Source organism: Carassius carassius, chromosome 18, assembly GCF_963082965.1.
Source record: "Carassius carassius chromosome 18, fCarCar2.1, whole genome shotgun sequence".
Classification (NCBI taxonomy): Eukaryota; Metazoa; Chordata; class Actinopteri; order Cypriniformes; family Cyprinidae; genus Carassius; species Carassius carassius.
Genome location: NC_081772.1, coordinates 9,846,545 through 9,873,616, shown reverse-complemented (window position 1 = coordinate 9,873,616; position 27,072 = coordinate 9,846,545). Strand labels below are relative to the sequence as shown.

The 27,072-nt window shown below is 38.3% G+C and overlaps 1 protein-coding gene across 1 annotated transcript; it reads right to left on the bottom strand.

The window, feature by feature from the left end:
• Positions 1-1,788: 1,788 nt before the first annotated feature.
• On the bottom strand, positions 1,789-26,117 carry LOC132092332 (EEIG family member 2-like). The gene is made up of 11 exons (XM_059498512.1): positions 25,660-26,117; positions 13,768-13,888; positions 13,635-13,664; positions 12,984-13,100; positions 12,625-12,671; positions 12,001-12,104; positions 9,384-9,479; positions 7,746-7,953; positions 7,503-7,639; positions 4,634-4,703; positions 1,789-4,165 (listed from the first exon to the last, which is right to left on the bottom strand). Exons 1-11 carry the CDS (start codon positions 25,791-25,793, stop codon positions 4,123-4,125), a joined length of 1,107 nt encoding a protein of 368 aa, XP_059354495.1. The 5' UTR covers positions 25,794-26,117; the 3' UTR covers positions 1,789-4,122.
• Between the last annotated feature and the right edge of the window lie 955 nt (positions 26,118-27,072).

Genomic DNA, 27,072 nt, shown 5'->3' with positions numbered 1-27,072 from the left:
CTCTGTGACCTGCTCCTACATGGAGGGGGTGCACGAGAGGCGACACTAGCTCTCTGGCCCTGTCTACGGCCCTCAGGTCGTGAAGGGCCAGGCTCTCCCGCCTGTCTGGGCTCGGATCCGGATCTCAGCGGTATACAGGTCTTAAACGCCGCTGAGCGCGCCTTCGCCTCCCTGAACTTTCCAACCACCGCCTCCACGGAGGTGCCAAAAAGTTCAGAGGGCGAAACCGGTGCATCAAGGAGAAAGGCCTTCTCTTTCTCCCCGATGCCAGCCAGGTTCAACCACAGATGCCTCTCCGTGGCCACCATTGCCGCCATCGATCGACCGATCGAAGCGGCAGTCTGTTTAGTGGCCCGGAGAGCAAGATCTGTGGTGCGGCGCAGCTCAGCCACCGCCTCAGGGGACAGCCCTGCCCCCTGGTCGAGATCCCCCAGCAGGTCGGCCTGGTACACCTGCAATACCGCCATAGTGTGCAGGGCAGCACCAGCCTGACCCGCTGCCGTGTATGCTCTGCCATTCAAACGCGCTGTGGTCTTGAGCGGTTTGGATGGCAGGGCTGGAGCACTCAGTGTCGACGCCCGCCCAGACACGAGATGGTTCGCAAACGTCTCGTCGATGGGCGGCATCGACACATACCCATACTCGCCGATCCCCTCAACATCAGCGAAACTAGCCCGCTGATGTCGGTGGATCCGAGCAGAGTATGGGTTCTTCCATGCCCTCTCAATCTCAGTATGGAGATCAGGAAGAAATGGAAGGCTCGCCTGAGCTGGTGGTCTATGGCCGGGGAGAAATCGATCGTCCAGCCTGCCACGAACAACTTCTCCCCTAATGCGCCGCCATGGCAGTTGCAACCTGTCAGTGGCGCGTTCCATTACATCCAGCAGCTCAGCATACACGGGGCAGGGTGGCTGAGAGGGTTCAGGGTCCACCTGAATGACCTCCTCATCATCCATCACCTGCCCGTCCTGAAGAGCATCTGTTGCAGGAACAGTAGGAGAAAAATCCTCTTCGTCATCCACCTGCAACTCACCCTCGTCATCCGCCGAATCATCTGAGAGGTTAACACCCCTCTCAAGACGATCGGCGAGATCCCTCTGGGAACCCCATGACGCGAGTCGCCGCTCTGCCTCAGCGCGAGCGGGACCTGAGCCACGAGGTACAGATGGTGAGCCCTCCTCACTCGAGAAGAAGGCTAGACGAGAGCGGAGCGTTTTCAAAGCAAAAACGCTCACAGTTTGCACAGACAGCTCCCTCAAGAGCCGCCTGTGCATGCTCTTTGCCCAGACAGAGAACGCACAGTTCGTGTGAATCACCCGGCGTCAAATACCTTGGGCACGGATCCGCACACTTCCTGAAGCTTTCAGCCTTCTCCGTGCGTTTCATTTCCTTTGCCGACTTTTCTAGCGATATCAAACAGACAGTCCCTGAAGACGAAAAGATGTTTGTCATGTTTGCAAGGCTCCCTTTTATACTTGCAGGTCGCACGTTAATCATTCACGTTAATGATTCACGGGCTGTCGCCGGTCATTATGATTGCCGTGATTTGATAGTGATTTCAGACACCTGTCACGCCTGAGGCGTTCCCCAAAGCGTCATTCTGACGTAGTGTAGAGTTCCCTTTCGAAAGGGAACAAGCTGCACTTAAGATGACTGTTACTGTAGTTTTTGACTTTATGTGTAGGATCATCAGAAAGACATATTTCAATTATATGGCCAAACCTGTGTGATCGATGGAGAAGACAACCATTAAACATGTCATTAAAAATGCAAATATGTGACACCACCTTTTGAAATGTGGTTTTATTTAACAGTGCATGGTACATACCTTACCAGCATCATAACAGAACACATGGCATGGAAGCCAAAAGTTAGAACACAACATTGCGATGTCACCTTTAAACATCAGACACAGTACAATTACTAAGACCAAAAACTTCACAGAAGAGATAAAGCCACCATGTTTTTACAACATGTAAAGTACCAGGACCTACTAGGACCAGGGGAGAATAAGTGAATCTTGACAATTTCAGTAACACTAAAGCTCAAATACATAAAAATAGACTTTCATTTTGGCAGTAGATCAATTAAAAAACTAAAAATCAAGTTTAAACTTGATGAAAAGTAATGAAGCTGAACTATTGCAGATAATATTATAATATAATAAATATACTGGTATTTGCAAACATTTGCAACGGAGCACTTAAAGGGACATAAGTGATGTAGAACAATATGAGATGGGAGAATAAAGTATATATAAATTATGCATTTTCTTACAAAGGTTCCCTCTGAGAAACAGTGCAATTGCTCACATAATGCTTGCATTTCCCACAATACATTTTTCTCCAAAAAAAATTGCATTCTCACAAGAAAATGTTGCGTTTTCTTGCAAAAATTGTTCCTTCCCACAAGAAACTTGTTTGCATGCAAAATCTTTTCATTCCCATGACAATCTTTCCACTCACTCTTTTCAAGTGAACAGAACATTTCTCTAAGCAATCCAAAACATTTGTGAGAGAACGCAAAAGCACTGATATTTAACTTTTCCTCCAATCTCTTATTTAGACATATCATCATGTCTCTTTAGGGGCTCTGTACATTCGCAGTGTTGAGCTTTGATATTTGTGCAGTAATTGCGAAAGATAAAATAAACCTGAGCTGTATGGGCTAGTTTTTTTGTGTGTTTTTTTAGTGTTTGGATTTCAACAGATCTGGATAAATCTGATGGAGATAGTAAAGACTACACAAAATGCTTTGGACACATCGAGTAGGTGTGACACCCATGCATTTCTACACTATAACTCTAGACAGTTATAATATAATCAAGTGGTACAAATAAATTGTACACACTCGAATCCTCACACATTTCAAATGAAAAACAAGTGAGTTTATATTAATAAAATAGCGAATGGATTCTGAGAAGATATGGGCATACGGTCACATAAAACTAGAGAAGCACTAATGTATGATTCTGAAATGCCCTATAGCTGATCTTACAGACAGATACTATGAAAATAGTCAATACTTTCATTTAAGTGATACATCAAGTAACTACAAAAACATGGATAAAAAGTTTTTGTAGTGTTATAGAGAGGATAAAAAGAGCTACATGTCTCTCAAGAGCCTTGTGCTAAATGTTTCAAGCGTTGCTGAAATCATTAAATGCTTTGTTCTGTGCTGCAATTTTACTAATTGTAGCTTGAGAACAGCTTGGCTCATTTTGTTTTTGCATGAAAGCCAATATATTTACGCGATATCATTAATGATGCCAGAGACATACTTATCAGATATTCACCTGCTTGGAATTTGGTAGCTAATATGTATATATATTGAACTGCAAAATTTCATATGTAGTCCCATTCAACATATAATGCAGCTGTAGGAGTTTCATCTACCTTTACGTTCTCAAGCTGAAAGTCATTTAGGACAATGAAAAAAGAAGAAATACACATTTTCCGTGAATGGGTTAACTTGATCAGCAGCTCAGCCTCAAAACTCCCTACAGTGTTGGAGATACACAGAAAGTCCTTCAATTCAAAGTGCTATTCAAATGGACATTTTTTTCAAGTCTGAAAACGGCTCCATCTGTCCAATGCATCATGACTTCTCACAAGCACAAAGTGAGAAGCTGTTGGTAAGTGAGGACGGTTTGATTTCCATACTGACAGTAATGAAATGACAAAAAAAAAATTAGCAAAGGGGTCATCTGCAGAGAGAGTATTCACCTCATGTGTACTGTAAAAGATGTATACAATCCATCAAATGTCACTGACACGGCTCACAAACATGTTAACATGGGTTAAAACAAACTAAAACAATAATATGACTTTTTTTTTTTTAAATCTGCAAGGAAAATAGAGAAAAACTTTGATTTTCAAAGCAGAAGTATAAGGAGACAAACTTGACTTCACAGTAAAACACAGACACCTATAATAGCAGCCTCTTACAGAGGAGCTTCATGTAGCCAGTAGAGGACACCATTCCATCAAAAGGATGAAACAGGTTCGTGATAAACACTCCTAATTTGAGAGGAGACCAACATGTCTGAATCTCTTCGTCCCTTTCTCCTCCCACGAAACAGACTTTGGTTTTTGACACTTCTCCTTCTGTCATCTCTCAACTCTAGCGTTTGATCACCACCTGTTCGTAGGCACCAGCTCCAACTCTGAAAAGAGAAGCAATCAGCATTTACATACAACCCGGTAAATGAGATGATTTACATTTTGTTTAGAGCGAGGAATACCACTGCTTACTGGCTGATTCTACTCTGTTATTTAAAGAGACAGTAACCCGAGCGTTAAAATAGTTATTTACTCACCCTTGTGTCATTCCAAACCTGTTTGTCTGTCTTACTTCGAAGAGATGCTCTATATTTCATGTTTTCATCATACAGACTATTGTATTGCTCTGAAACACTTTGAATATAGAATAAAACCATACATTTATGGTCCCTTCTGATAATGTTTTAAAGCTTAACAGACTCAATACCCCATTTAAAGAGCAACTTGGGTGTTCTACTAATTATCTAATTTTGTGTTACAAGAAAGAAAGACATATAGCTTTGGAATGACATTTTAGTGAGTAAATGATGACAGCATTTTCATTTTTTGCTGAAATATTCCTTCAAACTCACCTGGCAGGAAGGTGATGGCTACCAAGTGCTGTGCTCCCACCAGGACCCACAAACAAGCGCAGACCTTCCTCTGAAACACACACAAACTCACACTTGAAATAGATATCGCCTCCATTCTGCACGCACACGCACACAAGTCACATATCTTCTCTGGGGATACAAAAACCAAACTGGTCCATTTCTAATGAGAACCTGTCGCCAGGTCATCTAAAAATAATACAAAAACTAATAGGACACACACATCGAGGCATGCTTGATGTGAAAGAGACACATAACAGTAAATTAAGATGTTTGAGATTGTAAAAAGACTAATTTGATTACATGATTTGCAGTTCTTCATGACAGCTCAATGCTAAGCTCTTTTGGTGTGGATCTCATTTCTATAGTAAGAGCGACTTCTCTGATTGGTGGTTTCAAAGTGTTGCCTGCTTCATTAACTGTTCTTTACTGGGAATTTGGGCATTATACACGATTTATAAAAAATCTATTTAAAATGACAGTGTCGTCTATAAAAGCCTACATCAACACTTCCTCAGAAGTGCTTAACATTCATAAATTGTTGATCGTCAAACTAAATATAATATGACCTGTTTTATTTTTTATTTTATATAGGTATTTTACATCCCTTACACTACATTTGAAAAGTTTGTGGTCATTAGGATTTTTTTGTAAATGTTTTTGAAATAAGTTTTTGAGTGGCTCAATAGCACAATATGTGGTATTATCACTACATATATATATTAGTGGTGGGCATAGATTAATTTTTTTTTATCTAGATTAATCTCACTGTGATCTTGAAATGAATCTAGATTAATCTAGATTAAAATGGCTCAGTCGAATTCTGCTGAAGGCATTCAGAATATGTGTGTTACCCAAATAAAATTGACAAACAGTAAGTCTTTGAGAAGGGGTTTATCAAGCTAGGTGGTGCATTAGAAAAGAGGCTCATCTCCTGTTTCCAAAATGCATCACAAAGTGCTTGAAAAAGCTGTAAACTAATTCCACATTGCACAAGGTGCAAACAACTTTACGCCTGTTTCACACATACTCCGTCTGCAGTGCGTTGCATATTTTTTTACGCACCCATGTTAACGGATTCCAGTTGCGTTCCAGGAACGTTGCGTCTGCAGAAGTGCAGCGATCGTTTACGTACCGAGTAGCGGACTGCAAACGCGTCCTGTGTGAAAGCACATCGAGTCCGTGCTGCACCACATATGTAACGCATACGCACTGCAGACGGAGTATGTGTGAAACAGGGGTGAGCAGGGCCGTAGCTGGGGTCAGCAGGGACCCGGTGGAGCTTGTACCAGTGGGCCCTGTTTGAAATTGTTTAATTTGTATGTTCGTTTATTTTTATTTATGTGTGCTATTTACACAATGTTTAAGTTTTTTTTCAAGTTTGTAGGTGTCAAGGTACAGAAACCAAATAATTAAATGTAAAATAGCACTGGATAGTCTTCAATGTAAAAATGAAATTTACAATCAAACTTACATTTATTCAGAAACCTTCAACATTTCTCACATTATTACAGTTTTGCTATATATATCAAAAATTATATCTGGTGCCTGAATAATTTTTGGTTTGACTGTTAAAACTACAAAGTAATTCAGTCAAGAGCAGTGAGTGATTTTCATTTTCTTGGATTAACATTACAGCAGCCAGTAGCTAAATTAGGCGCGGTCACTTTAAGAGACGACGAACACATCCAATATAATACACATCCCATTTTTGACATATTTTGTATGTATTTGTCGGCACAAGAGCAAAAATAAGCAAATTCGATGTTCAAGTGTTTTGAGACGCCTTTCTCTGCATGAGCCCTGAACACCAGAACACCGCGAGTACTGAATTGGGCTCTTTCACATCTTTTTGTTTGTACAAACTGCGATTTGTATTTGTTCGTTCAGGTGCAGAAGGGACTTCGAGGAGAACTTCGCAGAAGAGAGCTCGGTTCAGTGTCGCTGTCCGTGATATACGGCTCTCTCTCTCGTGCGCACCGAACACAGCGCGCGAGTAACCAGCTACTCTGTTCAGCTTTTCTGCGTCTTGTTTTTGGATGCTTTAATGTTTAAATCGACAAGCGGTAAGCCTTAAAAACACGTGAAAAAGATAAGCTTTCGTGATGAAGCGCAGCAGTGGCCCGTCAACTGTCCTGATCATATTTTTAGGCTTTCCTCAGTCAGTCGGTCATATAAAATATCAAGGTGAAAGTCATCATAGCTTGCTTAGTATAGACCCAGCTCCCAACACAACTTTGAGAATAGATTAACGGCGATATTTTTTTTATTGCCCGATAAGAGTCTCACGTTAACGCAGCACGTTAACGCCGATAACGGCCCACCACTAATATATATATATATATATATATATATATATATATATATATATGAGTGTGTGTGTGTTACATGTAACAAGGTTATATTTAGAGACCAATTAAACCAAATTTAAATAGAGCGTTGAAAGAAAACAGAGAATGTCAAAATAAGGGCCCACGTAATCGAATATAAACAAAATATTCATTGTTAGCCTATATGTTTAACAGTTAGTTCTGATCCTCGAATCTAACTGGACAAGAGACTTTCTGCTGATATTTCACCTGTGCATTCTAGACGGGCTGTCAGTCAGTGCAGTTAACATTGTTGCATTGGACTGTCTTTAAGCGAGTCTTTAAACCATTCATTCATCTACATGTTCAAAAAAATGCTGGTTCATTCAAAGAGAGATGTAATGAAAAACACTGTTGAAATCATTTACATCTTGTTTAGGCTTGTTAAGTGAAAATCAGTGCGGTGTTGTGATATTCCGGTTATAGCACCAGCCTTAACTTCAAGCTATGTCTGTTAATAAACATAAAGAAGCCAATGTTACCTTCAGTGCTGGAGTCCAGCAGACTGTGGGTGAAATCCTGGCTTTGCAGAATCTTCTCAACTATGTCATCGGCATCCATCCGTGTGGCATCCACCCTTTTCAGCTGAGACTCCATTGAATCCTGTTTCACTGGATACCTTGTATATATGAGAAAATAAACCTGATAAATCTACATTTATTTCATCTCCTGGATCAAAAGCTTGATGAATATAGAGCAGGCAGCAGTAGCAGTGTCTGTCTGACCTGCTGGCAGCTCTGTCAGGGGTCGATGGGTGTTCAGGCACAGCAGCGCGGACCCCCGGTGTTGTAGGGGCCACTGTAGTTTGTATCTCACTCTCCTCACTGGGCTCAGGGATGCTGGCAATGCCGGTGGAAGCGCTGCCGATTGAAGTGTTCCTCCTGTGGGAGAACTCCGACAGACTGGAGGAACGTGAGTGACTTGTACTATAGCCTGAGAAATAACACATTACAATTTTTATTATTTATTTTTTAATTAAAGAAAAAAAAGTGATAAATGATGCTAGTATGGGCAGCTGCTGGAGGGGATATCCTCCTACAAATGTATACACACACAGCAACTCCAGTTTCCAGTCGGAGCCAGGTATGTGATGAACACTTCTGTTTGCAATGGGGGACTTTAAAACTAACTTTACACTTCGAGATAATCTAATGGAAAAGGTCAAAGTGAGCAATGAGTAACCCAATCTTAATGAAATAAGGACTGAGTGCTGTCTCCTCTCTGAAGTACTAGAGGAAGTAGTGTTATAAAATTAGATCTGGGACATTTAATCCAGCTACTGTGTGATGGCACTGAATCCTTCTAAATGCCTCATTTCTAATTATTTAATAAAGCAAGCATCACTTTCCATAAAAGGTAAACAGAATAGGGACTGGAGATCTTAAAAATGTAATATTTTACAATGTTCATGAAAATGGTCAAAGTAGGTGCTTAAATTGTTGATCATCAAACGAAGACGTCTTTAAATATTATATAAACTGTTTTGTATTATTTTATATGAGGTATTTTACATCACTACCATTCAAAAATTTGAGGTCAGTAAGATTTTTGTTTCATTGCTTAATGCTTTTATTCAACAAAGAAACATTAAATTTATCAGAAGTAAAGACATTTGTTACAAAAGATTTCTATTCAAATAAATATTGCTGTTTTGAACTTCTTATTCATCAGATAACCCGGATGTATGTATTACAGTTTCCACAAAAATTTTAAGCAGAACAACTGTTTTCTACATTGATAATAAATGAGAAATGTTTCTTGAGCAGAGCACCAAATCAGCATATTAGAATAAATAAATACTGAAGAAATGGCTGCTTAAAATGCAGCTTTGTCATCACACAAATAAATTACATTTTCAAATGTACCGAAATAGAAAACATTTCAAACTGTAATAATATTTCACAATATTACTGTTTTACTGTATTTTTGATCAATCAAATGCAGCCTTGGTGAGCTTAAGAAACTTCTTTCAAACACATAAAAAACCCTTACTGGCCCCAAACCTTTGAATGATAGAGTACATCAAAATTTAAATCGATAAAAATGACAATATTTCTAGGTCAATCAAAATAAATATAAACAAAATATAATGTGAGCTAATGGATTTGCGCACACATTCTTTCTCACTCTCTCATATGTGCACACTCATCTTCACTCCATGGCACAAAACAGAGACACATGACATGCAGCCTACGTGCAAAATCAGTTATTCATCATGCAATAACACTGCATCATATTGACTGACAATGACAATGTTACAGAAAATACTAATCAGGCATGCATTCAAATCCAGCAAGACAACAGAATCACACAGAGTTATGATTGAGCGATCAGTGAGAAAATAGTGGAAAGGGAAAGCCTACCTGATACTTTGGACTGCTGACTAGCGTAACTGGACGTTCGAGAGTGTCCGAACAGCCCGAGCTCATCAGGCAGAGAGCCACACTTCCCTGATGTCTCTGTGGACATAAGGGATGCTGTTCAGTCTTAATTAAGTCTGCTTAATCACTTTATGGGATTCAATGCCAATCAAACCTGTTCTTCTCCTAATTCAACCCTTAAAATACATTATACTGTGCATCTAATGTAGTCATGTAGTATACAGGCATTTAATGATTTAACTATTTAAATTAGGACTGTCAATATAGTGTTCAATATTGACTAGCTGGCGGAAGTCTAGTATAATTAAAGTGGATTAGATGTCCATTGTCCACTGGAAGCTGATCAGACATATAAGGGACATATAATTGGCAAGTGTAGTTCAATAGCTCATTTTAATAAATAATTTTATTAAATACTTTTATTTATTCGATATACACCATTGTTGTAACTTGAACCTTTAGTCCTTACAAAAAAATAAAATAAAAAACATTTTATTGATATTAATAGGATTTTTAAATTAGCCTTCAATTTACAACACATCATGATTTTGAATCATGATTTGCTAATTGCTAATTCTAGTTGACAGCAGGTGGTGCATTAGAAGGAGGGACTTTCACATTCTAATAAGAATTTTATTGGCTAGAGATTTGCACATACCACGATTAAAGGGGTCATATGATGCGAATTCAAGTTTCCCTTTCTCTTTGGAGTGTTACAAGCTGATTGTGCATAGATAAGATCCCTGAATTTGCAAAGACTAAAATCTCAAATCCAAAGAGATATTCTTCTTAAAAGTTAAGATTCTGCCTCGCCCCTCTAAAACGGCTCATTAAAACATGCCCCCAGATGTCAACGTCACTATGTGGGAATATTTGCATAATGCCCCCCAAATGTTCACGCAAAGAAAGAAAGCGTGGTTTCAGTAACCGCAGTTAGTGTTGAAGCAGCCATGTCAGGGAGATGCTGTGTGTATCTAGGAGAAAGCAAAAGCACTTTATTTGGCCTTCAGAAAGTAGATGCATTTAGGAATCGTTAAGATTACTTAGAACAGCAACGTACTTTATGGACGATCGTTCCGTAATCCTAGGAGAAGAGGTCAATCTGACTGCTATGACAATCTGGCGCTTCTGAATCAGCTACTGGAAGTATGTTTTGTTATTAGTTTAAGAATTTCCTACTGACTGTTCAAATGCAGAGTTTTGTGCGTTGTGTGTGTGTGCGTCTGCACACATGTGTGTGTGAGAAAGAGACAGGGTCACACAGTGGAGTCAGCTGTCTTAACCAACCGTGGCTTGTGTTCTGCAAACACATAGGAGCTTCATCACTGTGTCTGTCACACCACTCTGTTCCTCTTTTGGCTTGAACTGATGGTAAAACTAAGGACATTGTTAACTGACTTTATATTTATTTTGAAAGATGAAGACCGTGATTATGGAAAGGGGAATTAAAAGCATAATATGACCCCTTTAATAATTTTGTCATTCATTTTTTTTTCATTATTAATTTTGTTCCCATGAATTTTTTAAGTATGCCAACATAAGTGTTATTATTTTTAATTAAAACAATCTATTAGAAATTGTTCTCAAAAACTGCAAAAAAGCTCAAATAACAATAAACAAAAATGTAGAAATGCTGCCTTGGCAATTAACTGAAATTAAATAAGTTCAAGTTGAAGTACTAGAATTACTAAAATTATAAAAAATGTCAAAATCACATAAAAGCTTATACTAAAATGAAAATTTAAAATATAAAACTTATTCAAAATAATTAATAATAGTATATAAATAATAGTAAAATAACACTGGCTAGCACATGCATGGCCTTTAAACAAACAAATTAAAACCCTCAATACTCTAATATTAAAGCTGAAAAACAAATGATATTATCTACATTAAATAACTCTCACTAACAGACTTGCCAGATGCTGAAAGAGTAGCTGATCATCCTGAGCAATCTCTAAATTAATCTGCTTCATCAAAAGAGTAGCATTTCTCTGCCAAAATCTCATGCTAACTCATATTTAACTCATATAATTTGTTTTATTTAATTAATATTTCAGATTAAATGGCCTAATATGAATATTAAGGTGGCTTTATTATTGAAAATAAAAATCACAGTGGAAGCGGCACTGGGACTTAATCATATTTTATGAATTGTATGCCTGCCTTCATCATAAGCAGTCAGTCATACTGAATCACTCTGAAAACAGAGTCAAGAGCTGCACACGGCTAAATTATACATTAAAGACTGATGCTTTTGCCAGCCTCTGGACAGAAAAGGCACACAGCATGTATGAGTGCAAAGAAACGATAAAAGAGAGAGTGGAAGAGAGAGTGCTCTTTCAAGCTCCCGTTAGTTCAGCTGAATCAAATCAAACACACAGTCCTGTTCTTTCCTACAAGACTGGAAGCAGAATTAATAAGAAGCTTCTCAAAGGGAGTTTGATTTGGACAGTTAATTAGAGCACCCAACATAAAAATACAAGAAATGCAACCACTTTTAAGCACACATAAAAGACAAATGTTTTTAGTATTTCTCAAATTTTTATTCACTGCAAACTCTGCCTGGCTTGAGCAGTGCGTTTTGTGTGAGGTTTACCTGAGAGACTAAGAAAAGGTTTCTGTGTGTCTCCTCCTTTCCTGTCTTCCAGCAGGCTCTCTGCATCACCCTGAATGCCTATTACCGTTGCGGTGGATGGAGGCCTAATACATGGAGAACACGCAATCAAGAATATGGTTTACTGTAAATGGATTTGAATAAACAGACTGAAAAAAGAAAAGCTGAATTAAAGAACTAAAACATCTGAATCCACCCACTGACGGTGGTCTAAAAACAGCCCCTTGAATCCCCCAACTCCATACTTTCCCCACGCTCCAACCCACACAAATTCACGAACAAACAGTGTGTGTGTACATGTGTGGGTGGACAGTGCTGGTTCCCAGTATGCAAATCGGTGTTCAAAGCTCTGATTTCCACAGGACGCTCATTCACACTCCTTCCCGACATACACAAGCTATTTCAGAGGAAATACTATAATAGCAACTTCAAATGTTTAACAGGAAAAGGTCTCTGTGGTTCTTCAGCTAAACTAAATTTAAAAAAATGCATGGTGTAGAGGTAAAAATAGGGTCTTCTTACAACCAAACTTCAATTATTTCTCACATCAGTAGCATCTCCTACCAAATTCCAACACATTCAGAAGCATTTAAAAATAACACTCACGTTTTGAAACAGGGGTCCCCAGACATCAGCTGTGTGCTGATAATAACCTGCAGGCAAAGACAAATGACAAAAAGTAAGAAACTGGATGTGTATGACAGTTTATTTTTAGATTTTTTATTTTTCCTTTTCTTCTGAGAATGTGTCTGGCTCTTGATGATGCAAAATTCACATGCATGTTTTGGATGGTTAAATAAGAATTGTCCACTTTGATTTCATGGGGATTTTAACCATGAGTAAGATTAATAGTGACCAAAAGGACCACTAATAATAACTCAAATTACACAAAATTACATAAATCAAAGAATGCAATAAAGAAATAGCTGAGAAGACCCTGAAAGGAAGTCTGAGTGATTCTGTACCTTAAGGATGGAGTTGTCCTGTCTAGTGTTTTTGGTGTCATAACCCTCCAGTAGACACCTGCGTGTGGTGCTACCCGATCCAGCAAACTCCGCCAGGTTAAGATCAGCAAAACCCAGCTGTACAGAAAGCCAAAGCAGTACAAATTCAGGAAAGAAATGTATTTTTGCCCGAAAAAACCTAAATAATAAGGTTAATTCTTTTATGAACGGAAGTGCACTAGTATTCACACAAACACAGTGTTCCAGAGTGATCTATTTTCAGCTGTTCCTTTGCTATCAATATTTTATAATCCTCTACAGAACTGTCTACTTGATGAAATACCAATGCACTGTTTTAGCCTCATAAAGATTTTAGCCTGAAACACACGTGGATGGGAGTTAGTTTTGGGAGTTAGTTTTTTATATAGTTGATTTAAATAGTCCTGCAGAGTGACTAGTATTTAAATATTTATAAATATTCCACAGTCTCTCAGTTAACATCAGGTTGTATAAAAATAAAACACGTGCAAAATAATTGCTAAAGAATTAGTATACGCTTTTTAAAATAGTATTAGGTGACTCTGAGAATGTCACACATTGTTTTTTGTCAACTACACAAAAGCAAATTGAATAGTGTTGGTATGTTTAATTAAGAAAAGAAGTAGACATTACCTTTGCATAAGTCTTTCCACCTTTCAGTTCCTGTTACATAAAAAACAATAAAAAAAAACTATCAAATCATTCTCAGTATTTAAACTCCAAACGGTTTATTGTAAACCAAAAAAGGGTGCATGTGTGTTTCTACCTTTCTGACTGAAACTCGACACACACAGGGGTCAAGGACTCCGGTTCCAGCATTAGCGCTCATTTTACAGGGGAAGGAGAATCTCTTTTTCCAGTGTACACAGTTTGCCTGGACCGTCTCGCTGTGAAATGCAAACACACACCAGGTTGTTATAACAAAGTCACTGTAAAAGAAGAAACTTGGCTCAAGAGTTTACCACTCATCCACATCTGCATTTGCTAAATCCAACAGGGGAGGACAGTTCCTGCAGCATTGCTCCTCAGGGAGATTTTGAACTGATTGCACAACAGAATGAGTCACTCACAAGCCTCAAAGAGTTTTAATATTCACTACAAGTGGATTGCATTAAAAGAGTCTGACTCACATTCTGTGATTAATTAAAGCCTGGAGTCAGAAGGCCATACTGACAAAAAGAGGTTTCATTAATTTCCCATTTGTAAATGGACCTCCCTGTGCAGGTGCTCTACTTCTCAATTAGACAGATGTTTGTAGGCAGGGCAGATGACAAGCGAGGCCCAGAGGGCTATGAAATGAGCTTCAGGGAAATCGTGATGCTATGATACACATCTAAGAGAGTGAACACAACACTGCAAGCATAAAAATGTCAGGATGAAGTGTTTTGTCCCTGTTGGAAGTCAAAGGACAGTGCAAAGATGCATGTTGGAAATGCAAGGTAATGTCCTTAACTTTATTTTGCTTTGACCAAGCAGCATACTCCTAAGATTTTCATATTATCTAAATAGAATATCAGTGGTAAGGAGGAGAGGGTGTACCATATTAATAAATAAATCTTTCATTAAAAGCATAAGTTTACTGATGTTCAAAGGTTTGGGATTTTATAATTTAAAAAAAAGGTTTCTTATGCTCATCCAAAATAACAGTAAAACCAATACTGTAAAATATTTAACATTTTAACCATATTTTATATAAATGTAACTAATTGCTGTGATGATAGAACTGAATGTTTAGCAGGTATCACTCCAGTCTCTTCAGAAAGCATTTTAATACACAGATTAGGTCAAGAAACATTTCGTATTATTAAAAATGTTAAATATAGTTACGATGCTTAATATTTTTATGTATTTCAATATTCTTTGCTGAATTCCTGAATAAGAGTAATTTCTTTAAAAAGTAAAGAAAAAATGAATTTGCATTTGATGTATCATTAATATAATGTTAGGGAACAAACATCCAGAGCTCGTACACTTGCCCTTACATAAACAGAGTTCCTCCACTTTTTCTGTTACCTCCTAATGATCCACAATGACGTCTTTGGGAAACACAGCCAAAATAACACATAATTGGGCACCTCCCATCCAGCTGGGGAGAATCTCTACCATAAGGCTTGTGCTTCGTGCTGAGGGAGTCACTGGGTGAAAAAAACAGCCTCTAAAGCATGAACCAGAGTAAACCACAGCTGGAGGAAACCCTCGACACCTTGGATTCTGTCACCATAGCAGCAGAGGCCAATGACTTCACTAAACAAAGCAAGCATATCTCTCCTACCAACGAAAAACTGTTTTCCTAACACTGAACGTGGGTGGTTTCTGAGGAAATAAACAGTTTGATAGAGTTTCTTTCAAGCTAACAACACAATGACACATGCAAAAGCTTGTTCAGCTGAATCTACTCTACAATTGTTGTAGCGCTCAAAATACTGTATCACACTTTTTTTACTTACAAAAGCTGGGCAGAGGTAATAGAGACTTGCTGTGTTGACAGAGATCTTAGAGGACTTGAAGTGTTTTAGACTGAAAACCCTCAGACTTTGCTCACTCACTGTAAACAACCTATCTTTCACTTAAATTAGGCTCCTGACATGCATATAATAATAATAATAATAATAAAAAACACTGTCGACATTAAGAGATTAAAATCAATGTGAAACGCATTTCGAAATCCATTTTACTTCCGTAATGAGACATGTTTCAGAGTAAACAGGATAACTGTAGGCCGGAACTTGACATTAATATCTTGAATCGCCGTGATATCTTAATCACATGTAAATTAAATTACATTTTAACTAATGATAATTACACATTTTTATATTTTAATTTTAGAACTTGCAACAGTAGCCTATAAATAATGTCTAAACTGCTATTTGGTGGCTTGTTAACACTGTAACCAATGGCTCACACAGTGATGTCTGCCAAAAAGGCAAACCAAGATCAAATCATATTACACTATGATTTCATGTTGATTTTAACTGTTATTTCTCCTTAGTGCTCCATTATCAGTCCAAAGTTGCTGCCTCTTCTCACCAACACAAAGGTGGCACTGTAAATGATGATAAAAGGAGGACATGATAATGCCAGGTAATATGACTCCTTTCCTGACCGATATGATTATAGGCAAATTACTGGCAGTGAGACTATAAACGAAAAGCTGCAGACTCATAATTCAGACATACAACCCGAGCAAGGCCAGAGCTCCAATCGATACAGGACGCCTCCATCTTCATGATAACTGCACCACCGCAGGTCAAATTCAGACTTTTGCTTTCTAGCTATCACATAATGAATAATGTTTAGCCTCTGACTCTCTGATCTAATAAACTCCATTGGATGTGCACAGAGCTTACTGGAGCAATTTAGCATCACAATGACTCATTAATACCTTCCCTACAAACCACTAATGATGCCAAAATACAGAGGACATAATGAACTCAGTAGCATTAGGTACTAATGGTATGCATTACTACCAAAAATGAAAACAATCTACCATATTTGCACTCATTTTCTTCCTGGAAAAATGGCATAGTACTATTTGTTCATTGGTCCATCAGACACAATTAGTGCAGCATGCATGTGCTAGAGACATTAGCATCACTGCTCTCACTGGAAAAACGAGCTGTTAAACCAATGCTTATGCTAAGATGTGCAACAGGATTAATATTGTAATAAAGAACCATGACAAGCCATTGGTCTGATTTCTGTATTTGGAATATATGCTGTTGCTATGGCAAAGTCAGCTGAGCGAATGAGAGCAAGAGTGCTCAGGTTCAGTGTGCTCTTTCCTTAGGTTCTCCCACAGGATGTCTGCAATGAAACAGGACTTCTTCAAGAGGATCACCATAGGCGGATGAAGGCAAACTCAAGTCTGGAGGGAGAATAAACTCATGAACCTTAGATACTCCCTGCAAACTGCATAACTGAAAAGAGAAGCACTGATGTAACCCAAGCTTGATCTTCTAGCTGCTGTGGTTTTGGTCTACAGCTCTCTTTCTGTTTGGATGATTAAGCATTTTCGGGGAGTTGTTTGAAGGGAATTTGTCATGAAGTTTGACAGCCCACTTCCACTGCCTGACATATTAATTTTTAACTGTGGGAAGCCTTTGTATTGCGGAGAATGACAAACGTTACAGCAAGACACAGACAAAGGGTTTGTGATATCTCTACTGAGAGGGAAGAGTAGAGACATCCTTTGTTTAAAGTTTTTTAGGGCTTGGTTAATCTGTCAATCATTTAAAATTGGATATTCAACATTTTGATCACTGCACATTAAGTCTATATAATATATGCATTATATTGAAAGTGACGTAACATACAGCCAAGTATGGTGAACAATACTCAGAATTCGTGCTTTGCATTTAACCCATCCACAAGTGCACACACACAGCAGTGAAAACACACACACACACACCATGAACACACACCCGGAGCAGTGGGCAGCCATTTATGCTGCGGCGCCCAGGGAGCAGTTAGTCAGTAGGGGTAAAATCTTTGCGTGGCAGGGGCAGCTGCCACTGAGACCTGTCACTCGACCCGTCACCGCTAGTGGCAGCTGCCACTCGACCCGTCACGGCTATACGCGCCTGTCACTCGACCCGTCACGGCTATACGCGCCTGTCACTCGACCCGTCACTGCTATACGCGCCTGTCACTCGACCCGTCACTGCTATACGCGCCTGTCACTCGACCCGTCACTGCTATACGCGTCTGTCACTCGACCCGTCACTGCTATACGCGCCTGTCACTCGACCCGTCACTGCTATACGCGCCTGTCACTCGACCCGTCACTGCTATACGCGCCTGTCACTCGACCGGTCACTGTCACTCGATCCGTCACTGCTATACGCGCCTGTCACTCGACCGGTCACTGTCACTCGATCCGTCACTGCTATACGCGCCTGTCACTCGACCGGTCACTGTCACTCGATCCGTCACTGCTATACGCGCCTGTCACTCGACCGGTCACTGTCACTCGATCCGTCACTGCTATACGCGCCTGTCACTCGACCGGTCACGGCTATACGCGCCTGTCACTCGACCGGTCACTGTCACTCGATCCGTCACTGCTATACGCGCCTGTCACTCGACCGGTCACTGTCACTCGATCCGTCACTGCTATACGCGCCTGTCACTCGACCGGTCACTGTCACTCGATCCGTCACTGCTATACGCGCCTGTCACTCGACCGGTCACTGTCACTCGATCCGTCACTGCTATACGCGCCTGTCACTCGACCGGTCACTGTCACTCGATCCGTCACTGCTATACGCGCCTGTCACTCGACCGGTCACGGCTATACGCGCCTGTCACTCGATCCGTCACTGCTATACGCGCCTGTCACTCGACCGGTCACGGCTATACGCGCCTGTCACTCGACCCGTCACTGCTATACGCAACTGCCCCGCGACCTGCAACAGATAAACGCACCTGGCACTGGAACTGTCACTGCTGAATTCATCTGCCTTGCGCCTCTCTTACCACCGTATACCTGTCACGTAACCCGTTATAGTTATATTTTCTTAAGTAACTGCTTCGTAATAAAAGATGACTAGGAAAACTAATTCTTATTTTAAAGGCCTGTTTTGTTATTAAAGTCTAACAATGTTTGGGCAAGATTTGACAATATTGACAGTGTAAATTATGACACTCCAGGAGTCCAGGTTCATTAATCTGAAATACACACTGATGTAGCTTTAAAACCAGGTTATACAACAGTAACCTAAAATAAAATAATTATAATAAAATCACACAAAAATGCAATACATGTATATAAAAAGAATGTTTATTAAAGTTGAAGTATTTCACCAACAATTTGTTGTGCTAAAACTTCCAAAATGTGCACTATTGCAATTTGCAAGCATTTTAAGAAATAATTGTTATTTACATACATTTTATTAAAAAAAAAATATATATATATATATATATATATAATGTGCGTGTGTGTGTATAAATATTTACAGTACTGGTCAAAAGTTTACACGCATTGCTATTTGTAATGTTTTTAAAATAAGTATTTTATGCCCATTAAGCATGCATTTTTTTTTTATAAAAAATTCAAAGAAAAAAAAAACAGTACTATTGTCAAATATTATTACAATTTAAAATAATGGTTAGTGTAATAATGGGTTTATAGGTTTATATATATATATATATATACATACACACACACACACACACATAATACACTTTAAAGTGTAATTTATTACTGTGAACCAAGTCGAATTTTCAGCATCATTACTCCAGTCTTCAGTGTCACATGATCCTTCAGGAATCAATAAGCTGATTTATTATTAATGTTGAAAAATGTTGTGCTGCTTAACATAAATCAATTTGTCAGGATTCTTTTAATAAATAAAAAGTAAAAAATTACAGCATTTATTTAAAACGGAACTATTTTGTAACAATATACACTACTGTTCAAAAGTTGGGGTCAGTCATTTTTCCTTTATTTTTTTGAAAGAAAGTAATACCTTTATGCAGCAAAGATGTTTTAAATTGAGGAAAAAGTGACAGTTAACACTTACATTGTTAGAAAAGATTTATATTTTGTATAAACGCTCTTCTTTTTAACTTTCTATTAATAATTAAATCCTGAAAAAGTACTACTACTATACTATAGGCTAGCCAACTACTTCGATTTGCTATTTTGTATACATACTTAAGGAATTTGCTACAATAAAAAAAGCAGTAAGGCCTTCTGGCAATATCCAATTAGCATACATATTCAAAGCTGAAGGCAAGCCAAACACATTTATTGGTGACTTTGACAGAAGGTTTGATGGAACACGGGCCAAGTGACAGGTGGGTTACCCAGGTGAAAAAAAGTCAATTTATATTTTTAATTTTTAGTAGTCACGCTTTTTTCGGTATTCTAAAGGCTGTAGAATGTTTGTACATACAAGGCTGACTTTCTACAGGTTACATTTTGCTATATCTTCCTTACTGTATGTATAGTACACAAATTTATGAAATAAATTACTTTAATTCAACAAATGTTTTTTAGTACATTTGTACATTGTAGTACATTTCAGACTTATTACAGGTAAAATTTTGCCAACATCTCCTTTACTGTACATACAGTACATAATTATTCTAAGAAAACAATTACTGTAATTCAACAAATGGGTTTTTTATGTTCCAAATGTTATAGTACATTCCTAGTGTCCAGACGGAGTTAATACAGCTGAAATTTTGCAAATATAAACCTTACAGTACATACAGTACATAATTATTCTTAAAAAAAATTGCTGTAATTCACCACAAAGTTTTTTTTATGTTCTAAAAGGTTGTAATATGTTTCTAGTGGTGAGACTAACTCACTACAGTTTAAATTTAGCAAATATCAACCTTACTGTACATGCAGTACATAATTCATCTTTACAAAAACTGTAATTGACCTAAAGGATTTTCACATGTTCCAAAGGCTGTAATACATTTGTAGTTATGATGCTGACTTACTACAGGTGCGATTTTGCCAATATCTTCCTTACTGCACGTACAGTAGGCCTACATAATAATTCTTAGAAAAAAATACTGTGGTTCACCAAAAAGTTTTTTTTTTCAGTACATAAGGCTGTCATATGTTTGTAGTTAAGACTGATTTACTACAGGTGAAATTTTGCCAATATCTCCCTTACTGTACATGCAGTATGTCATTCATATTCAAAAACAACTACTGTAATTCAACAAATGGGTTTTTTGTTTTCCAAAGGTTTCAGTATGTTCGTAGTGAACAGACTGACTTTCTACAGGTGACATTTTTACAATAACACCCTTAATGTTTGTACAGCACACAACTATTTTATTTTATTAAAAACTAATTCACCTACAACCTTTTTTTCATGTTCTAAAAGTTGTAGTACTCTCCTAATGGCCTTGGATTTAATAGCAAATTATTAATATTCATTTATGTATGGATGTATGTGGGCGTGTGTGCACTTGTGTTTGTATGTATTGTGCATGCCTAATTATTAGACAAGTTGATATTCTGATCATAGTTTTTATTTTAACAAGCACATTTAACAAATTCCACAACACATTAATATTAATAACTACAATTAATTTTATATTTAATAATTTATTAGTGATATATAATTGTCCATGAAGCCTGGAAGTGAAAACATTCATATATCAAGGTGTGCATAATTATTAGGTAGATTTTCTTTTAACAATAAAATGAGGAAAAAAAGTTATTAAGATTGATGTGGTTTGGAATTTGTAAAATGTGCTTGGTTTAAAATTATGATCTGAATACCAACTTGCCTAAAATGTATGAATGCACTGTACACAGACACACACACACACACACACACTCTTGCATTTGTGGTTTGCGGGGACTCTCAATAGGTGTAATAGTTTTTATACTATATAAACTGTATTTTCTATCACCCTACACCTAAACCTACCCTTCACAGAAAACTAATGGCAACATTTGAATTTCAGAAAAAACTGTTTTGTTTGTTTTTTAAAAGGCTTAAAAAACAAACAAGTTTTTTTCTGAAATTCAAATGTTGCCATTAGATTTACTGGGGCACAGGAAGTGTCCTCATAAACCATGATTATGTTGTAGTACCCATGACATTATACACATTTGTGTCCTCATAAACCATATATAACACAAAAATAAAAAAATAAAAAAATTAACGAATATGAATATAAATAATCTGCTGTAGAACCAAAAGCCACTATGAGCGTACTACAACCTTAAGGACATGAAAAATGTGAATTAGGTGAATTTTGGTGAATTAGTTTTTAATGAAAATATGTGAGTGCCATACAAGCAGTAAGGCTGTTATTGTGAAAATGTAACCTGTAGTAAGACAGTCTGGTCACTAGGAATGTACAACAACCTTTGGGAAAAAAAAACACTTTTGGTGAATTTCAGTATTTTTTTCTAAGAATAATTAACCTTTGGAACATAAAAAACCCTTTTGGTCAAATACAGTATATGTATTCGATAATTAATTATGTACTATACAGTAAGGGTGATATTGGCAAACGTTCACCTGTAGTAACTCAGTCTCGCCACTAGGAATGTACTACAATCTTTAGAACATAAAAACCTTTTTTGATGAATTACAGTAATTGTTTTCTAACAATAATTATGTACTGTATGTACAGTAATGGAGATATTGGCAAAACTTCACCTGTAGGAAGTCTTGTAACTAAAAATGTCCTAAACTAGGGCCGGGACTTGAACGCGTTAGTTGAGATTAATTAATTACACAAAAAAGAATGCCTTAATTAAGATTAATTAATTACACAAAAAAAATTCCGAATTTTTAATAACTTATTCACTGGATGAGTTTCGGCGGACCGATTATACTGGAGCACCAACTAGCGTTCATGACTTCAGACAACAACAAACCACAACAGTGAACATGAATGAAGAAGCAGACAAGACCACTTTGGTTGGCCCCTTGGAGGGGATATTTTGTTATAAAAAACGAACGGACGGAAGCTAAAGAGCATGGTTGTGTGCAAGCTATGCAACAAGGAATTTGCATATCACCGCAGCACATGGAGCCTCTAAATTGTTTCTAAATATGCTATTGCTACACTTAATGGCAAAAATTGCACTGGTCTGCTAAACTTGGTTAGACAAAAATAAACAATATTTTGTTGCTTAAGCTTATTCAGTCATTATTCAATGGTATACTATAAATCCATGTTAAAAGAAAAATTACTTCTCACTGTTCTCAGGTCAAATATTTATATGCGATTAAAATGCGATTTAATTTTGATTAATTAATTACAAAGCCTCTAATTAATTAGATTAATTTTTTTAATCGAGTCCTGGCACAACCTTTGGAACATAAAAAAAAAAATACTTTGTATGTACTGTACATACAAAAAGGGAGATATTGTCTGTAGCGACATATTGGTTAAATATTTTCTGTAAGTTTGTCCACAAGAAATTTACTATTGCATTGTAAATATCATTTGTATTAATTATTGGACTTCGTTTAGTACTGAGAGGTAAATTTGCAGACGGTCCCTAAAGCAGCCTAGGCGAATATCCAGCGAATATCAAACCTAAAACTAACTTTACCACGCTTATGTAAAGAACGAAATTAGCGCGCGAAAACAGAGCAATTTAAATACATTATAGAAGTGTACTTTTTTCCCCCTGGGTATCCGTGACAGGCGCGTATAGCAGTGACAGGTGCGCGAATAGCAGTGACAGGTCGAGTGACAGGCGCGTATAGCAGTGACGGATCGAGTGACAGGCGTGTATAGCAGTTACGGATCGAGTGACCGGCGTGTATAGCCGTGACGGGTCGAGTGACAGGCGTGTATAGCCGTGACGGGTCGAGTGACAGGCGCGTATAGCAGTGACGGATCGAGTGACAGGCGCGTATAGCAGTGACGGATCGAGTGACCGGCGTGTATAGCCGTGACGGGTCGAGTGACAGGCGCGTATAGCAGTGACGGATCGAGTGACCGGCGTGTATAGCCGTGACGGGTCGAGTGACCGGCGCGTATAGCAGTGACGGATCGAGTGACAGGCGCGTATAGCAGTGACGGATCGAGTGACAGGCGCGTATAGCAGTGACGGGTCGAGTGACAGGCGCGTACAGTAGTGACGGGTCGAGTGACAGGCGCGTATAGCAGTGACGGGTCGAGTGACAGGCGCGTACAGCAGTGACGGGTCGAGTGACAGGCGCGTACAGCAGTGACGGGTCGAGTGACAGGCGCGTATAGCAGTGACGGGTCGAGTGACAGGCGCGTATAGCAGTGACGGATCGAGTGACAGGCGCGTATAGCAGTGACGGGTCGAGTGACAGGCGCGTATAGCAGTGACGGGTCGAGTGACAGGCGCGTATAGCAGTGACGGGTCGAGTGACAGGCGCGTACAGCAGTGACGGGTCGAGTGACAGGCGCGTATAGTGGTGACGGGTTGAGTGACAGGCGCACATAGCGGTGACAGGTCGAGTGGCAGCTGCCACTAGCGGTGACGGGTCGAGTGACAGGTCTCAGTGGCAGCTGCCCCTGCCACGCAAAGATTTTACCCCCTCTCCAGTTAGTTTGTTTCTCCACCTGAACATTTTTGTCTTTCTAGAAGAAAACTATCTAATTTGAGCGGTTAGGGGTTCAGAGCCTTGCTCAAGGGCACCTCAGTTGTGGTATTGCCGGCCCAAGACTCAAACCTACAACCCTAGGGTTAGGAGTCAAACTCTCTAACCATTAGGACTTCCCCAAACGTGTGCAAAAACTTTCTAAAACAATTACCAACCCACAAACCTGACTTAACAACAATGAAATTAGCAGTCAGTACTTTTCACTATTGATTTTTATCATTAATTAGTAGTTCCAGTAATTTTTTCCTCTCTGCTGGCTGGGTAATGTTCACCCATTATGTTCAATAAAAAACATATGGCCTTTTAAAAATTCAGTCCGCTTTTAGACTGAGATGCTAAAACAGGGATAGAAACAGGAGTGAGATAATACTCTTGAAGCTCAAACAGCATGATGCAAGGAATGCCAAGATCAAATGTTTAATTCTCAGGGAATGCATGAACTGATAAATTCCTTGAACATAGCGCTATGCAAGTCGCTTTGGATAAAAGCATCTGCCAAATGCATAAATAAATATAGAGTAATTTTGGAAGGTGCAGCAATTCACTGTCACATTTGCACCTCTGATGGCATCATACAAGACATTCACCATGCAGTAATAATCTGTAACACTGCACAGTTCTCTTCACTGCTCTACATTTAAATCCGCCCCCTCAGACTTGATGCATCAACATCCTGCATGCAGGTCAACCCGTGTGCAGGTCTGAGAACAACGCAGCTCATTTACACATCAAACACACACACACATACAGTTATAGCGTGTGACTCAGCACAAGAACTACTATAAAATAAAGTCAAACAGCACACAGGATATGCTTAATATATTGCAATTATTAATAAAAGATAAAAACAGCAAGGAAACTTAGACCAAATGTTAGACCACTTCTGTTTATTCTGGCTAAAAATGTATCTTAATCTATATGCTGTACACACTGACAAAATTAAAGACCAGTCCACTTACTTATGCTATGCATGCTACCCATGCTTGTTTTTAACCATGCCCTCTGACATATAATAAGTAACTACTCTTTTACACAAATGGCATGTTGGTTTTCTAGAGCACCAAGCCATTTCCTCTTAAGTAAAAATGTAGTATTGTAGGTCATATATGGTGAACTACTCATATGCTATGAAGTTCTAAACTGTCTTTATAAATGAAAATAATATACATGATGATATTCAAGTAGTTTGGGCAAAGTATTTGAACTCTGAAGTTCTGTTGAGGTTTTATTTTGCCAAGATATTTTTATGATACCCTAAAATACGAACATATGTATAATAACTCGATATGACGTCACATAGTGTGCAAGGTCTCCATTGAATTTGATCAATACTACAAAAACGCAAAAGTGCTGACTTCATCCTTGACTGAAATAATGTGCAATTTATACACCTTATTGACCATAAAAGACCAACTTTATCATCTATAAGAAACACCAGTTTAAGACCAGTTCATCTCACAGCTCTGTGTGCGCACCACAGCATGTGTCGTTTTGGTTATGCTTTATTAAAAATCAATAAAGAGTGAGCCCCCCAATATCACCCATAACCATAACAATAAAACATATCCATCCCTCCTTACCGCGATGACTCCTCCGAGAATCCGCCGTCAAGCAGGCGGACTTTACAGAACAGAACCCCGTTGACGAACGGAACCGACGACAGCTCGTCCAGCTCAAAATCAACTCTGAACTTAAACTTCTTTTTCTTCATCATCTTGACGTCGATTCCCACCAGTCCTGTTACCGCTCGATAATGCTTTTGGTCATTCGCTGTGGAGGAGCATTACTTTTATTTGCTCATCTTTGGTGAACCTGTTGTTAGAGCTGAGAGCCGTTAGCCAAGATTGGAATCCCCTTTGCTTAAAATAGAAAGCTAAGCTAACAATGATAATACAGTCCTAACGAAATTTTATGTCATTAACTACATCGTCACAAACAAAAATGGTGCTGAAAGTGGATATGCTCGTCAGTGGATATGCAGTCAGTGGGTAACTGACTGTTCCGCTCCGCGGAGGGAGGCTTGTGTTATGTAGTGCTGTTGCTGTATAATGTGTTGTCATGTAGTAGTGGAAACAGACGACGCTTCTTAAAGGGCCAGTCAACTCATAAAGCTGAAGTGAATTGGGGACAAAGGACAGTTCATAGTACATAGCCTAATACATGTAACAAGGGTTGTATATAATCTTGGGTAACACTTTATTCAAGGTGTCCTTGATACACATGTTACATGTACTTACTATTATAATAACAATTATGCATAATTAAATGGAAGTAACCCTTAGCCAAACCCTAACCTTATAAGTAGCCCACATGTAGTTAATTAATATTACTCAATACTTAAATTCATAGTTACACTGTAACAACGACACCTTAAAATAAAGTGTAACACAATATTGATAGTACACAAAAAGAGAAACCACATAATGTTCCCATTGAGAATCAGAGAAGCATGAGAATCAGCTGGAGTACTTTGAGAAATTGTTTTAATACTTAAATATTTTTAAATAATTTCCAATTTATAGTCATCTAAATTCATTATGTTGTATTATTATGCTAAATATTATTATTAATATGATTATAATATGCTATAGTATGTTTAGCTGTGCATTTATTGAATGAGCACTGTGCAATGTCCAAACTGATTGCACTATATTTTATGTATAATCAATTTTAAACCTTTTAAATAATTGTAAATCATTTTCAAAGTTTTTAAATTCCTTGTTTTATCGTTCTGATTTTTTCTTCTTCTGTTTTATGTAAAGCACTTTGAATTACCATTGTGTATGAAATGTGCTATAAATAAACTTGCCTTGCCTTGCCTATAAATAATATAGGCCTATATTTATAGGAAGTGGATGGGGAAATATGATGTTCACAGATACAAATGAGCACTTTTGTGAGACAAAAAATGCAATAATATTAATAATAACTTAAATAAATAAATATAAATTATTGTAACATTTAAGAATTAAATGTTTTGTTGTTGTTAAAAT

Excerpts from the sequence above, each read along its gene's own strand:
- LOC132092332 (XM_059498512.1), bottom strand. The coding sequence starts at position 25,793 with ATGATGAAGAAAAAGAAGTTTAAGTTCAGAGTTGATTTTGAGCTGGAC. Across the intron at positions 13,665-13,767 it reads GTCGAGTTTCAGTCAGAAAG|GAACTGAAAGGTGGAAAGAC; the intron begins GTAGAAACACAC and ends TTTATGTAACAG. Across the intron at positions 7,954-9,383 it reads TCAGCAGTCCAAAGTATCAG|GCTATAGTACAAGTCACTCA; the intron begins GTAGGCTTTCCC and ends GTTATTTCTCAG.